A 16,451-nucleotide genomic window follows, 5' to 3' on the forward strand; every position below is an offset into this window, starting at 1 on the left:
ATTCTTCACTACTTTATTAGCAGTTCAGTTCCAGTTTGTATTTTGTCTAGCTTTATTCATTGTCATCAGTGAGAGGACTATTCTGAGTTACCTCCTCTGTCATTGCTGTTAGGTCTATAACTAAATATTTTCAAGCTTATCTTTTGTTTCCTTAACACGTAAAAGAACAGTTTTATGATCTGTGACTGGTATTTACAAAGCCTTGCAGTTCCAGTTTCTGCTTGCTCTTACTCATAATGACTTATCCACTTTTGTGCTTGTTTTTTGACTGCAACTACTCGTTCTTATAAAATTACTTGACAGAAATTACCTGAGGCCTAGGATAAAGGTGTCTTCTTCCAATTAGGACTCGCATTTCCTTCTGCCAGGTTTCTAGGGGATGCTACTAACCAATCTGGGACTATTTTAAACTCAATTCACCATTTGATATAATACAGGTAATGTGAACTTGGACTGCAAATCTACTCCAGGGCTGGATTATGGTTATAACTTCTGCACTATACCGAGACACTTTCTTTGCAGTCTCTGAGGTCAGGTGAGAGGGTTCACCATTATGTCGGGAAGCAGGCTATGGTGGTTTTGGTGAAGGGAAAATATCCTATTAGACTTCATACCTTAGGTAGCCCTTAGGCTTTTACTTTTGTCTCCCTACCCCATGAGGCCTGCAAAATCGTAATTCACATTTGCCAGCCTGGCAAATACTCTTGGGGCATTCAGTTATAAGCACAACTGTCTAAACTCTTGCTTTTTCTTTGGCCTGATAACTCTTTATTTCTCCTTAGCTCTTTGATGCTTTTAAGAAAATTACTTTTAAATTTTTTCCAGAATTTTTAGATGTTTTTGATGGTAGAGTTGGTGCAAGTCCCCTAGATCACCATATTCCTTACAGAAGTGGCTGCGGTTTGTTAAAAAGCATAATACATGCAAGAAAGCTTACAAACGTTTTATTTCTGAACAGAATCAGAGAACCCAAAAAGCCAGAAGGGACGTGAGACACACAGTAAGTATTCCAAAACCCAGGTCTCCTCAGTTTCCAAATCTCTTTTGTGACAAGAGCATTTTTGTGCATCACACATTTAACCTGTTAGCCCTAAAAACATTCCTCAGAACTTCAGAAAAATTACCTAAGGAAACTGTGTCAAAGCAGTAACAGAAGGAATCAGTGTGTTGAGGTCTAAATTAGAGGACAAAGACCTCAAGATTAATCTCTCACCATTCCTCAGTGAGTGCTTGCCCAAGTTCTACCAGTCCCCCACCCCCACCCCCATCACTTCTAGTCTGTCTTCAAATCCTTCGCTGGGTACTTGGCTTTGGTGTTAATGATTTTGTTACTCCAGGCAGTTTTCCAAACAAAAAGGAATGGTTATTTATAATTCCTAGACTGAAATCATAAATACCATCAGCTGAATTACACTGAAATGTCCGTATAACTCTATGAACAGAAGTTCACATAAAGTTAGTCTGTCTTGGCTAGGTAAAAAGGATTTTAGTTATAAAAGTTGCAAAAGGATCTTATTGTAGGTAAGTTTAGACTCTTAGGTGGTCCTGCAGTGTATACTCTGAGGACAGCTTTGCAGCAACGTTCCTGACACAGATCATTTAGGCTGGGAGCCAGACAACATTTTTCTCCCTCAAATTATAAGGGATCAGTGGTATTCCAGTAAATTGCCCCTTTGTGAATGAAATAACTTTACTTAGATTTTCATACTGAAATACCATACTGAATACCTTTCTTATACAGATCATTTTACTTTTTCCTCAAAAATTTTGTGATTACTTCAGTCTGAAACAGTATTCATGAGATACGGTATACATGGTGGTATCTTCAAGCAAATGCCTTTTAGTTCAAAGTATAAGTACCCTTTATAAAAAAAAATCAGTACCTGCTAATTTTAAAATAATTAGAGATTTTTCCAAGGTATATAAAACCTCCAAACACTCCATCTAGTACATGTTGGACAACTAACAGCTTTTGAACTCTCTCATACTCTGAAAGGGACATGTTATACAAAAGAACTGACTCTATGTGGCTCTGCCATGATATCACAGTGAATATGCTGCTCTCAGTTCCTATAGAGGATTGTATTTTCTGATGCCAAAATGCACCTGAGCACTATCTTGTAAAGCTGATCATTCATATGACTGAAAACCTGGTAATTCCACCCATGAAGCATATCCCCTAGAGTAGAGCACTGATTCTCAAAGTATAGTCCCTGGACCAGCAGCATCAGTGTCACTTGGGAACATATTAGAAATACAAATTCTTGGGACCCACTCCAGACCCACTGAATCAGAAATCCAAGGTGTTTTAACAAGTCCTCTAGGTGATTCTGATGCAGACTAAAGTCTGAGGCTCCCTGCTTTAGAGAAATTCTTGTTCACTTGCTCTGATACACGAATTGTTTGAACAGAATTGCCCCTTCTCTCTCTACCTCTCCCCCCGCCACACACACACATCCAATCCCAAAAATGAACATCTACTGTCAGGAGAACAATATAAAAAAATGTACTACTAACACAATGTAGTACTCACTATACAACAGACAAAATAAATGAAAAACAGCTACATTTACAAGCTTAAATAAAACAGACCCATAATTTTGATTGAAAAAAATCACGTTAAGTCTGCAGTGTGATATTTTATAAAGGTTAAACACAAATAAAACTAAATAATATATTATTTAAATATATATTTATGTGATAAAGCAATAACACTATTTTTAAAAAACAAAGAAAGGATACCCCTTTAATTCTGTACAGTATTTCCCTCAGAGGGAGCAGAGGCAAGGGGATAGGGTGAGGAAGGAACACAGTGGGAACCATAAATGTACTGGGATCAAGCTAGTTCTTAGGTTGGTCATGAGATTGCAGCTGTTCACTTATTTATGTAATTTTTATCACTACATTCTTTTGTATATATAAAATATTATATAATACATTTTAAACCCAGAAAACAAAAAAATACAGCTAATAAACAAAGATAGTCATTACCTTAAGTAGAAAAATTAGAAACCACCTAAGTGATATAAATTGTGTAAATTGTGATATGTTCATTCAGTAAAAAAGAATTTTAAAATATATGATAAATAATTTATGATAAAATGAGTTAGATAAAATAATGTAAAAAATGTACAGTAAAAGGATTAGAAAAAATACAATAAAATGTCAATAGTGGGTATTACAGGGAGTTTTGTTTCTTCTTTGTACATTTAAATTTTTCTATAGTGAATAATAAATACTTTAAAAATCATTAAGGATTTTTAAAACTGTCACTGAAACATTTACTAACTCTAAGTCATTAAAGAAAACTACCAAATCTTCCATTGGAAACAGGAAGGAAGTTGGTATTTTGTGAAAATCTGTGATATATGAGCTTTATAATTCAAAGTTTTATATTTTCTGCCATAAAACTGTGTATCTTTATTACTCTGATTTCATTTAAAATAATTTCATGTTGTTTGTGTGGGAGGAAATATGACTGAGAAAACCATGACCTAAAGAATATATTTTTGCCATAGAGGACTTCAATTAAAACAACTAAAAACAACTTCGATATCCTTAAGAACAAAAAGAAAAAATATCCACCAATGGTTGACCAGCTTTTGGAAACACCGAAGAAACACATATACTGAGAGTCTGCCTTATAGCCCCAGGGCCCATCATAATAAGAAAGAAACATAAAGATTAAGGCCAGAGGCCAGAGATTAGTTACATACCTCTTTTTCCAATATTCTAGTGACCTCACCAAGGGTACGATCTAAAGCAGAAACCTTATTGTTTGCCCATGAGCCACTGTCTTGTACTTGTAGTTGTTTTAGAAGATCTTTGGCTAATCGCTGAAGCCTTGGATACAAAATGAAAGAGAAGAATGACATGAATGTATTAGACTATAATATTTCATTTTCCTAAATATTTTTAAACAAAAGTTACTTTCATTATTGTATTAGAAACTGCTTCATAGAGCACCTAAGGCTGGTGTTATCCTATGTTCACAAACACCAATCTAGTCCTTGTGACACAAAATAGATCTAGAGGACAGTACTGTCCATTCACAGGATTACCTGGAGCAATTGCTGCCATCAGTTTCCACGTGACCCTTAAACTAGAACAGAATTGGAGATGGGGAAAGGTGAGAGTATGATGGCAGAGAAAATGAGTATAAGACCCTGAGCAGGTTTTCATATTTTGATTTAAGTCTTCAAGGTAGCCTTGGATACCATGTTATAAGCACTGTAAACTCTCAGAATATCAAACTCTCCATTTTCCAATTTACAGGCAATTTGGGGATTTCCTGCCACTGCTGATGTCATTTCGACAATAGAGCAATTATCTCCTTTTCACCAAGAATAACACATATTTCCTAGATCATAAGATTCTTTAGTAAGGGGAACGTATGTAATATTTCTTTGAAGCCCTTACTTCTTCTGTTTCACATACTTACTCTTTGATCAATCTTCCTCTCCTTTCAACTTACTTGCTTGAGTATCCTACCAACAGATACTCACCAGTCACTTTCCCAGATCTCTCCACTTTCCCCTATGCATCATCTCCCTGTTGCCTTACTTTCATTTTTATCTATGATTGATTCCATAGGCCATCATTATAATCACTTTCTTGTAAACGTGTGCTACATTCCCTTTCTGTTGTTCTGTTACTTCTACAGCTAACCCCCAGCCATGGTAACAATCACTAATGTTTGTTTAGTGGGCCAGGCATCCCTCTCAGTGCCTTGCATACATTAATTTATTTAGCTGGATTAGTGAACATCTGCCTGCCTTTTCCATTTCTGATACTGAGAAATAGTCATACCATGCAAAAGACTGGTATGACTACAGATTCAGAATCTTACTAATATACGTTTGTCTAGTCTGCTCACTCTCCTACAAAGACTTGCTTCATATATTGCTCAATATCCTCACAACTCCACCCATTCCTTTCTCCCCATTGCTTTCACATAAGAAGATCTTACATTTTTTAGAGAAAATAGAAGCTACTGGAACCAGAAAATCTTCTTTCTGCCACAAAATCTACAAGGATATCAGCACTTCACCCATACTCTCCCTTATTTCTCCTATTACAATCAAGGAAGACTGATTCCTCCCATGTAGGGCTGGTCTTGCCACACAGGCTCTGTATGCATGAGGTCTTCCTGGATCTAAATCCCGCTCTTCCTGCTTCAGTGTCTTTGCAAATGCTATTCATTCATTCCTTTGAAATGCTTCCCCCACCTCCACATTATCTAGAAAATTCCTACTTATCCCTAGGTTTTTAGGCCAAACATTGCTTCCTCTGATTTGACTATTCCTTCAAATCACTTATTACAAGTCTCTCCCATGCAGAAATTTACAACAGAACTTTTGGTAATGATGGGAATGTTCCATATCTGTACTGTCCAACATGGTGGCTGCTAGCCAAATGTACCTATTGTGCACTTGAAATATAGTTAGTGTGACTGAGGAACTAAATTTTAAGTTTTATTTAATTTTAGTAATTTAAAAAGCCGTATGTGGCTAGAAGCTATCATACTGGACAGTGCAGAAGCACAGTATTAACTTCATGAGACAGGGTTCTTTTCTTTTTTTATTATTAATTTATTTTTGGCTGCATTGGGTCTTCGTTGCTGCACACGGGCTTTCTCTAGTTGCAGCGAGCGGGGGCTACTCTTTGTTGTGGTGCGCGGGCTTCTCATCGTGGGGGATTCTCTTTGTTGTGCAGCACAGGCTCTAGGCGCAAGGGCTTCAGTAGTTGTGACTCGTGGGCTCTAGAGCACAGGCTCAGTAGTTGTGGTGCACAGGCTTAGTTGCTCCGTGGCATGTGGGATCTTCCTGGACCAGGAATCGAATCTGTGTCCCCTGCATTGGCACGTGGATTCTTAACCACTGCGCCACTATCCCGAGACAGGGTTCTTGTCGACCCATTCACCATCTTATCCGTAGCACCTCTAGATAAGTACCCTCAATAGATATTTAATGATGAATGGTCTAAGAAGAAATTTCTTCTTTACATTAAAATTAATAGTATCCATAACCTCATATGTTACAAAATGCTTTCATGTACATGATCATTTTTAGTCCTCTGAAAAACACTGTCCATCCCTGTTTGAAAAATGAAGACGCCAAGGCTCAGGCAAATTAGGTGACTTTCCCAAGGCTTCACGACTGGTAAATGTATTATTGGGACTAGAAACCTAGGCCTTTAATCTTCAAATTTCATGCTTTGTCTCCACACCATATTAGTCAATTCAAATAAGGAAATTTCATTCACAAATGAATAAGGTCTTAGAATATAATTTCATCTAGAAATGTATTTATGTAAAAAAATTGAACTCCTCAAAGAATACAACAGTAATTGCAGCTCAAAAAGGCCCTGATGAACTCCAGTTTAAACCTGAGCTATCCATATGAAGTTTACTTTGATAAGTCAAGGAATAAATACAAACTCTAAAATCAGAAATACCTATGCTTAAACTCTGGCTCCAGAACATACCACATATGTAAACCCTGGGGAGGTTATTTATCTACTTTCAATCTCAGTTTCTTCAACTTGAAAGTGGAGATTTTATATATATATATATATATATTTTTTTTTTCTTTCAGAGCTTCTGAAGATTAGAGATAATTAATGTAATGTACCTAACACCATTCACTAAAGTAGACATGCAATAAATGACCAACTCTTGTTACTATTCATTGACAGAAAGTCTCAACCTAACAAAAGGAAAAAGGGAATATAAAAAATACAAAAATAGAGTAAGAGCAACATACTTCTTTTCTTCCTAATCGAATATGGGCTAGAGTCCCATCCGATTAAAGTTACTGACCTTATCATGTGGATGAATATTGGCAGCGAACTTCATTGTGTGACAGATAAGTAGCCACTTCGGCTTTTGGCTGAATAAAGCCTGCACACCATGTAACTGAATATCCAGCCATAGCAATGGATGCATATGAATCTAGCACTATTCTTACCAAGAATGCTCACATTCCACTGAAAACCAGGGGTATTTAGGGAGGCACAAGGGCCATTTTAATTCACAGAATACAAGAGGCTTGTATTTCACCCTGAGGTAAATCAAATCTGGGATTCATATGAACCTATCTTTCAAGGAAGAATGCCAAATCAAGGGGATGCTTAGGTAACATGAGCTAAACCTGTTTTATTCCCTGCCTCCAAAGAAGTACCACAAATAATACAGCCCCTCTCAAGAAAAACATTAGATTTTGATTCATACTATAAATAATGATAGAATGTCACAGGACTCAAGCCCTGAAAGCTGTATTTTCCCTACAGGGCAAGAATAGGAGCTGTTTAGAGGGTGCAGATTTATTAATACAGAAATTGCTATTTGAGTTACTTCTGGCATGTTAATTTTTTCTAGCATGAAAAGAAAAAGTGAAGGATTCATAACTCCTAGCCTAGAACATGAGAAGTATCTGTCAGGTAAATGGCTTTATGGAGAATTTTTTAAGGTCATATACTTTCTTCTCAAAACTTGAACAAATTCTAACAACTCTAAGTTCAACCTGTCACTGGCAAATGTGAAATGTAAGGATCCCTAACTTTTATCACAATTTTGGGAGGTTCATTAGGATCATTAGGAAGATTTATAAAAGTGTAAGAAAGGGGAATGGGCCCACGTTAGGAACTAACGTTCTTCGGTGTGATGGACAGGAAGACATAAACATATTAACTTCTTTTTTCTTTCACCTCCTCTATTTGAAAGGTACATAGTCTAAATTTAAGGCTACTGGTTCCCCTTCCATTTGTAAATAATATGCTTAAGCCTGTATTTCTAACTGTAACAGCCTAAGAAATCCCCATATTAAGATGAAAAAAATCAGTGTGCATATATTGCCTCCTACATTGATCATCATTCATTGTTGCCAGCCAGCATCCTTTCCTGTGGAAAAAGAACCCATCTATCCCTTTCAGGGAACTACCTCACCTTCATACTTACATGGGTATACTAGATGTGCTCAATGCTATCAGGGTGTTGCTGCTCCCAGGCCCTCATTCTTAGTGGAAAGATCTAGAAAATGTGTGTATATTATTATATAAATGAATATAAAAAATACATATAACTGGGCGCAGTGGTTGAGAGTCCACCTGCCGATGCAGGGGACACGGGTTCGTGCCCCGGTCCGGAAGGATCCCACATGCTGCACAGCGGCTGGGCCCGTGAGCCATGGCCGCTGAGCCTGCATGTCCGGAGCCTGTGCTCCGCAACGGGAGAGGCCACAACAGTGAGAGGCCGGCGTATCGCAAAAAAAAAACCAAAAAACAAAAAAAACACATAGAACTATATATATAATTATATATACACAGAGTTGACGCTTGAGCAACAGGGCTTTGAACTGTGCAGGTCCATCTATACGCAGATTTTTTTCACTATGTATGTCCTACAGGATTCAGGGTTGGTTGAATCCGTGAACACAGAACTTTGGAGGGGAAGGCCGACCGTAAAAGTTACAGGCAGATTTCTGACTGCTCGGAGGGCCGGCGCCCCAGCCCCCACCCTCACTGTTCAAGGGTCACGTGTGTGTGTGTGTGTGTGTGTGTGTGTGTGTGTGTGTGTGTGTGTATCCCTACACTTTACATCTATATTTATTTCTACTTATATATATAATGGAAAATAGGAGTTAAAACCGATACCTACAATTCCAATTCACCACCATAGGATTTTCTGTTCTCCCTGGGTCTATTTTTAACTCTCTTCTCTCATCCTTAATATATTTACTTATGTGAACAATCCACCTAACGTATCATGCATCTTTCTTTATGCATACTGTTATCTTCCTGCTTGGCCTCCAACTCCCTACTCTGGGCTCTTCTGCCATTCTCAGCTTGCTTGGGTTTCACACCCTTTGCAAGACTCCCCTGACAGACTGTGCCAGGATGACATTCCATGGATTACGCTCCTCATCTGGCTCTGATTCCCCACACCAGGCCATGGTGTCCTACCCCACATGGAAGCTCCCTGCGCTCTGCTTGGGCTCTGAACCTCCATACCTGGCGCCCCTCCTTAGCCTACTCTGACACCCACCATTGTGCCACTGCTGCCTCCAGCCATCCAGTCAGTGCAGAGAGAGCTTGGTGCTCTCTCCTCTAGTGGCTTTAGGACTGAATTTTTCTGGAAAGGGAGGGGAAACTGGAGGAAGAGTCATTTTCATTTATTAGCTAGAAAAATTTTATAAGGAGACATTTCTTTTCATCTGCTATTTGGTTACCAATTTCAATCAGTTACAATAATTATCCTTTTTGATGCTCAAATTGTCCTATTTTTGTCTATTAGTAAACTTTTCAAGTCAGCGCCTGAGTCTTTTGATAAAACACTAGCAGTCTTTGAGAGATTCCTTGCCATCTAGTATGACAGAGCATTCAGATCTAGCATTAGACATTTTTCCAAGAAGTTCTTGCTCCCTTTAGTGAGATATGCTCACTGCTACTGCATTGGTCATTGTTTCTAGGCCCCTTCAATCGACACAGCTAGGAAATAAGTGAATGTGTGTACACACACATACATAATACATGTGTATCTATATATGTAGATACACAAATACGTATACACACAAATATGCAGAACACTTTTTAAAAGATAAAATATCTCATAAATTCATATATTTCAAATTCAGTCCTACAGGGTTATTACCTGATCTCTAATGTATTACATCTATCTCCTTTCATCCAGACTGAGAATTCAGTTTCTCAGTAATATAGGGGATGAAAGAATGCTAGTCTCCATAATCTTCTTTACTTTATCCTTATTATTATGCACATAGACTCAGAATAACATTATCAATAATACCATCACCAATATAACTGGAGAATGGTTAATTTTTTAGAATATGTTTTCCTCATTCTCCCCAATATTTTTCTTATAGTTATACTATAAAAACAACTGAGATACAGTTATTACATAATATTCTTTTTCTTCTGGCCATCAGTTATTCTTAGTTCTATAAGAAACTATAACTTTACTATTCATCCCTAGTCTTTATGTTGATGTCTAATAATTTTGATTGTCTAAGGTTCATTCTCTCTTAGTATTTAAGATCCTCAAGAAAAGAAAATGTGGGTCAAGGATTTTGTAACTGACAAAACTGATTTTTTTTTTTTTTTTTTTTTACAGTACGCGGGCCTCTCACTGTTGTGGCCTCTCCCGTTGCGGAGCACAGGCTCCAGACGCGCAGGCTCAGCGGCCATGGCTTATGGGCCCAGCTGCTCCGCGGCATGTGGGATCTTCCTGGACCGGGACACGAACCTGTGTCCCCTGCATCGGCACGCGGACTCTCAACCACTGCGCCACCAGGGAAGCCCAGCAAAACTGATTTTTGAGGGCATAAAATTATTGATAAGAAAGAGTAAGAACTAAGGCAACATTGTTCACATCAGCCCTTCTTGAGAAACCTACTTAAGAATGAGGTTCAGATGCTTCTCTCAAATTGGTTCCCTGAACCTTCCAGTGAAAACCTGTTAGCTATTTCGGGGTTATCCTTTCCTTACATCTGTTATCCCAGTTGCTTCTCTTTGCTTTCTTTCACACTGATGTCATTACCATGCAGGTCTTGTAGCTATTTGTTCCCATCCACTTGCATTTCAGATTTCATGTAGATATCTGGCAATGTAGTGTTTTTTGTAAATGCTTCCATGGGTTTTGGGTTTTCTTTATTAGTTATCTGGTTTCTATATTAAAATCTGAAGATATTGAAAAATTATGCTTCTATTGCTACTGCCATTTTTCTAGACTTATAATTTAAAAGAATATCCTGGTTGCCCTGTGGCGAAGAGACTGTAGTAAACAAGGGCAGAGCAGTGTAGAACTAATTAGGAAGCTGCTACAATAATTCAGATGAGAGACACTGGTAGGTTAGACTACACTAGTTACTATGGAGGTAATGAATAGTTGTCAGATTCTGAATATATTTTACAGATAGAGCCAATAGAATTTTTTGATGGACTGGAAGAGTGTGAGAAAAAGGATGACTCTAAAGATTTTAGATGTCTTAATTTAAGGATGGGCTTGCCATCCTTAAATTAAGGATGAGCAAAAATATGAGGGGTAAGGTATGGGAGCAAATTTCAGGAGTTTAATTTTGCACATGTTCACTTGAGACATCCAAGTGAACAGAGACATTCAAGTGGAAATGCTAAATAGGAAGCTGGATATAGTGTTCTGGAGTTCTGGGGACAGGTCTGTATTGGAGACATAAATTTAAAGTCCATCCAGATACTAGGTGTTTAAAGTCATGAAACTAAATGAGATTACCAAGGGAGTAATTCTCTATTTGAACTCTCAGGACAAAGGCATGTTAATGTCAGTGGTCAAAGAGACAAGAAACAACCAGACAAAAGATACCGAAAAAGAGCATCTAGTCAAGTAAGAGGAGAATCCAGAGAAAGTTGTATAGTAGATTGTTACATTAAAGGTCCCCCTTGAAGTATATCTTGCCAGCCATGACATACATAGTCACCTCAGACAGTGACTACGGACTTGGAAAAATGACTTGCCTTGGCCAATGGGACATAAACAAATGTGACACAAGCAGAGGCTTGATAAGGCCTGATATCCTCTATGAACACTGATGCAAAAACCCTCAATGAAACAAGCAAAACAAATTAAACAGCATATTAAAAGGATTATACACTATGACCAAGTGATCTGTCATCCTCAAGGAGGCTGACCAAAGCTTCCTTATATGGCAGTCACAGGGGAGCAAGAAAGCAAAGTTGTGAGCAGAAGCCTCAAGACTTCTGGAGCCAAGGCTCAGGAGTCACATATTGCTTCTGCAGTAGACTGTGGATGAGAACAAGTCAAAAGGCCAGAACAAATTCAAGAGTAAGGAAAATAGAGTCCACTCCTTGATGGAGAGGTGGCAAAGTTATATTGCAAAGGGACATGCCTCCAGGAATGGCTCAACAACTTCTGGCCATCTTTGCAAACACTATACCACATCATATATTAAATTTCCTCAAATTTTGGATCTATTTCTAAACTTTTAAAAAATCTATTCCATTAATTTGTATTATTCACATGACAATACAAAACTATTTGGTGGATAAATTAGGAGTTTGGGACTAGCAGATACAAACTACTATATATAAAATATATAAACAACAAGGTCCTACTGTATAGCACAGGGAACTATATTCAATATCTTGTAATAAACTATAATGGAAAAGAATTGGAAAAAATATATATACTGGATCATTTTGTTGTATACCAGAAACTAACACAACATTGTAAATCAACTATAAATTAAAAAAATAAAGTACTACTTCAAGTGCTAGAACTTAATCATATACATAATGAATAAAAGATATCTTAACCGTAAACAAAAAAGTGGACAACCTAAGCTCCGGGTTCACATTGCCTTTCAATAAGACTACACCAGTCTGTACCCCTATCAGTAGTATTATATAAGTACCTTTCTCTCACTGCACCTCTACTGGCAGTCTATTTGAGAGAAGCAAAATGATGATGTTTTTGTTTACTTAGCTATTACACTTAGTAATTACACTTACACCCAATGGCGGAGTCTAAATCCTCATCTGTCAAGTGGCCCTTGCAACGATCTTGAATGAGATCTCCTCAGAGTAAGAACCCGTACAGCCTTGCCAGAACTTGTTTTGTTAGAATAGGGTTTCTTTACCTCAGCACTACTGATGTTTTGGATGCGGTAATACTTTGCTGTGGAGGCCTATCTTGTGCACTGAAGAATGTTTAACAGTATACCCTGGCTTCTGCATGCTTGATGGCAGCTGCACCAGTTTTCCAAGCTGTGATAACTAAAATATTATCACATATCCCTAGGCACAGACAAACATCCTCTCGCAAAACCATCCCCAGTTGGATACCACTGTGTTAGCAGAATAAAATTCTAGGCATCAGATACAAAGTCCATGACCACAGGCATACAATGATGGTTCAGATAAGCTTTTGTTACAGGCAAAGACTGAAAAGACAAAGAACTAAAATGTAGGATAAAATACTCACTTTGCTTTATAGGGTGAGTCTGAGCCAGAATTTTTTGTTTCCAATAAACTCTCGTATTCCTTGGCCCTAAGGAGAAAAGAGTTTTATCATTGTTAGCTATTTTGCTGCTAATTTTTATAACAAAATAAAACTTTGGCTGTTTTTCCTCTCCCAGTACTAGGAACATTACTACACTAATTTTCACACTTAGATTTCTGAGATTGCATCTTTAAAATACTATAAATCTATCAAAAAAGACTTAAAATACATATTTCCTCACAGGATATAAAAGAGATTCATAAAAACACTTCTGAGTTTAGGGACATGGTACAGAATGGTGCTACTTTTCAGAAATGTTAAAATCATGATAATTAAATTTAAAACCATACTAAGTTTCTACAAGGTGGTTGAGGTGCCTCAGGAGGCATATAATGCAAGATTAAATACAGGTAAAGAATAGTCACTTAACTCTAGAAATAATTTTAAAAGGCAGTGGAAATGACTTGACCAGATACTCAAAGATCTGTTTTGTTCTGCTTTTGTTATTTATACTGACTAAATACCAAAAGTCTGCAAAAATCTGAGATAACACTCTTCTGCCATTGTCCAACTAAGCTCCACCTTGCCTGTAACTGTAGGCAACAGCCATCAACAGGTCACCAAACTAAGCAGACGTCACTACAGCAATCCATTAACAATGACTTAATTTGTCAATTTCCCTTTTCAGAGGAAAAACAGAAAAATACTAATTTAAATATTAACCATTCACCCAAAGGGTTCTATTTCTAGTCTCAAATATTAGTCCAGTGACCTATGAAAGAATTAGTCACAATGTACACCAATCCATACAGCAATGATAGGTGAAAAAATAAAAACTGTTTCATAAAAAACCTGAAAGATGCAAATTACAACATACCCAATGAGAAAAAAGCAATCTAGCATAGGTTATGCTTGGGAATGAAGAAATAACTAAATTAGAATTAAACATTAAATTATGTATTGTTTCAACCTACGTGTGCTCATTGCTTCAGCCAAAATATTAAGGCATATCAAAATGGGGAAATAACCACATTGTAGTTGCAAGTAATTGTGACCTTATATGAAAGGTGGGGAAAGTAACAATTTTGCAGGATTGAATATGTTCCAAGAGCTGTGCCAAGGAGCTACACATTCATTGTCTCATACAGTCTTACAAACTCAATATATATACTGTCCTCATTTTACAAAAAAGAAATTGAGGCTTAGGAAGATGCCAGTTATATCAAGACATATATTTTATCTGAGCCTTCAAGTGGAAAAAACTGAATACATTCTCCCATTCATGCACACCTAACTAGAAAAATACTACCCAAAGGAATCCTAACTTTACCTGGAATGGTAGTTAACCACTTTTTCCTAACTTGAATCTCACCTTGATTCACTTTTAGCAATCAATTAAATAGTTATTTCCAGAGCCCCTACTCTGTATAAACTAGAGTATGGGGGGATAATGAGAGTTATATATATATATCAGGGATGGGGTATATATATATATATATATATATATACATATATATACATACATACATACATATATATATATATAGGGAATATTCAATGTATTTATTCTCCATAAGGAGGAGGAAGATACAGCATTAAAAGATACATAGTTCTACAAAGCTGAGTAAGTGACTGGTGGGTACTGTCCCAAGTGCTCATTTCCACCTAAGATGCTAGGGGGAGTTTCCTCAAGGAAATGAAAAGTGTACCTGCTTGAAAGATAGGTAGCATCTGAAAACATGAAAAGAAAATGCCATTAATAGGGTAGAGAAGTGAGCAAATAATGCTAGACATGGGAAAAACACAGGTTTTGCTTAGGGAACAGTGTACAGACCCCTTTTGCTGGAGCAAAAGATTAAAATGTGGGAATAATGAGAGATAAGGCTGAAAAGAATTATTTCAGAAACTCTATTATTATTAAATTCTGACTACTTACTCTTTAAGCTAATGACCCACTTTATTAATATTTTAAATTTATTAGTGTTGTGTTGTATACTGCATTCCCTCACTTTTAGTCTCCTTGTCATCATGGTTGTACTCTTTCTTAGTCATAATGTGGGATATTTATTTACTCCGTTTTATTTTTTGTTAGCTTTTCAGAGTTTACCAATATTCTCCAAGAATTAGATCTTATCAACTTCTATTTAATTTCCATTTTTATCTTTATAAAGATATAGTACATTGTAAGTGCCATATGTATATCTGTTAAATAAAAATAAATACATCTATCCTATTTCCCATGAAGAAGATATGAATATTGTTCTAACCCTTGAGTTGTTTAGACTACTACTACTTCAACTGATAAAATAATTTAAGGCTAAAATTTCATTCTGAGTAAAGTTTTGACCATACTCCATAAGTTTCATGTTCTCATTGTCACAAATTTCAAACAGTTTGTATTTCCATTTTGTCTTACTCTTAAAAACTCTTCCTTCAAATAATGTTTTCTGGCCCACTCCCACCCCTTGGTTCCGAAGTGTTAATTTTTTTGTCTTTATAATTCTTTTTTTCATTTTTGGGTCAGCTTTATTGAGGTATAATTTACAAACAATAAAAACTTTAAATTTTAAGTGTATAACTTGATGAGTTTTCACAGTTGTGCCTACCAACATAAGTGAAACCACAATCATGATATAAAGCATTTCCACCACCCCACAAAATTTTCTCATGTTTTTCGGTAATAATTCTCTTCCCCCTGCCCCCACCTTCTTGTTCCTAGGAATAATCCATCTACTTTTTCCCAGTATAGATTTCTGAATATCAAATTACTACAATCATACATACTTTCTTGTGTCTGGATTAATTCATTTAGAATAAATCTCGAGATTCTTTCATAATCAAATATATTATTAGTTAATTCCTTTTCACTGCTTTGCAGTATTCTATTGTTTGGACACCACAATTTATCCACTTCCAGTTGGATATTTTACTTCTTTCCAATCTGGAGCTACCACCTACTCTAAACATTTGTAGACAAGTCACTGTATGGGCAGATGTCTTAATTTCTTTTGGATAAATACCCAGGAATGGGGTTGCTGAGCAATCTGATAAGCATGTGCTTAACCTTAAAATTCAAAAATGTTTACCAAACAGGTCATTCCAATTTGTACTTCTACCAGCAAAGAATGAGAGTTTCAGTTGCTTTAATCCTCAAAGAGTATCTTGCTTAATTTCTTTATAACTGTGAAGTTCTTATATTTCCTTTTGACTTCTAACTTCATTTCTTTGTGGTTAGAGAAGATATCTTGGATGGTTTCAATACTTTAAAATTTATGGAATCTTGTTTTGTGGTCTAATGTATTATCAGTGCTGAAGAGTATTTCATGTACACTCGAGCAGAATATGTATTCTGCTGTTTTGGGGTAGAATGTTCTCTATTCATCTGTTAGGTTTAGTTAGTTGACATTGTTCAAGACTTTTATTTCCTTGTTGATCCCCA

General features: G+C 36.7%; 1 protein-coding gene across 5 annotated transcripts in view; it reads right to left on the bottom strand.

The window, feature by feature from the left end:
* The window catches only part of SCAPER (S-phase cyclin A associated protein in the ER), a 523,563-nt gene that overhangs the window by 228,450 nt on the left and 278,662 nt on the right, over positions 1-16,451 (bottom strand). For all 5 annotated transcript variants that reach the window (XM_032623630.1, XM_032623633.1, XM_032623632.1 and 2 more), the window contains 2 exons: positions 12,995-13,060; positions 3,717-3,843 (listed from right to left, as the gene is read on the bottom strand). In XM_032623630.1, the coding sequence (XP_032479521.1) occupies positions 3,717-3,843; positions 12,995-13,060 (193 nt within the window). The remainder of the gene's footprint in view (positions 1-3,716; positions 3,844-12,994; positions 13,061-16,451) is intronic.

The sequence above is a fragment of the Phocoena sinus genome, chromosome 2 (genome assembly GCF_008692025.1).
Source record: "Phocoena sinus isolate mPhoSin1 chromosome 2, mPhoSin1.pri, whole genome shotgun sequence".
In the NCBI taxonomy this organism is placed as follows: Eukaryota; Metazoa; Chordata; class Mammalia; order Artiodactyla; family Phocoenidae; genus Phocoena; species Phocoena sinus.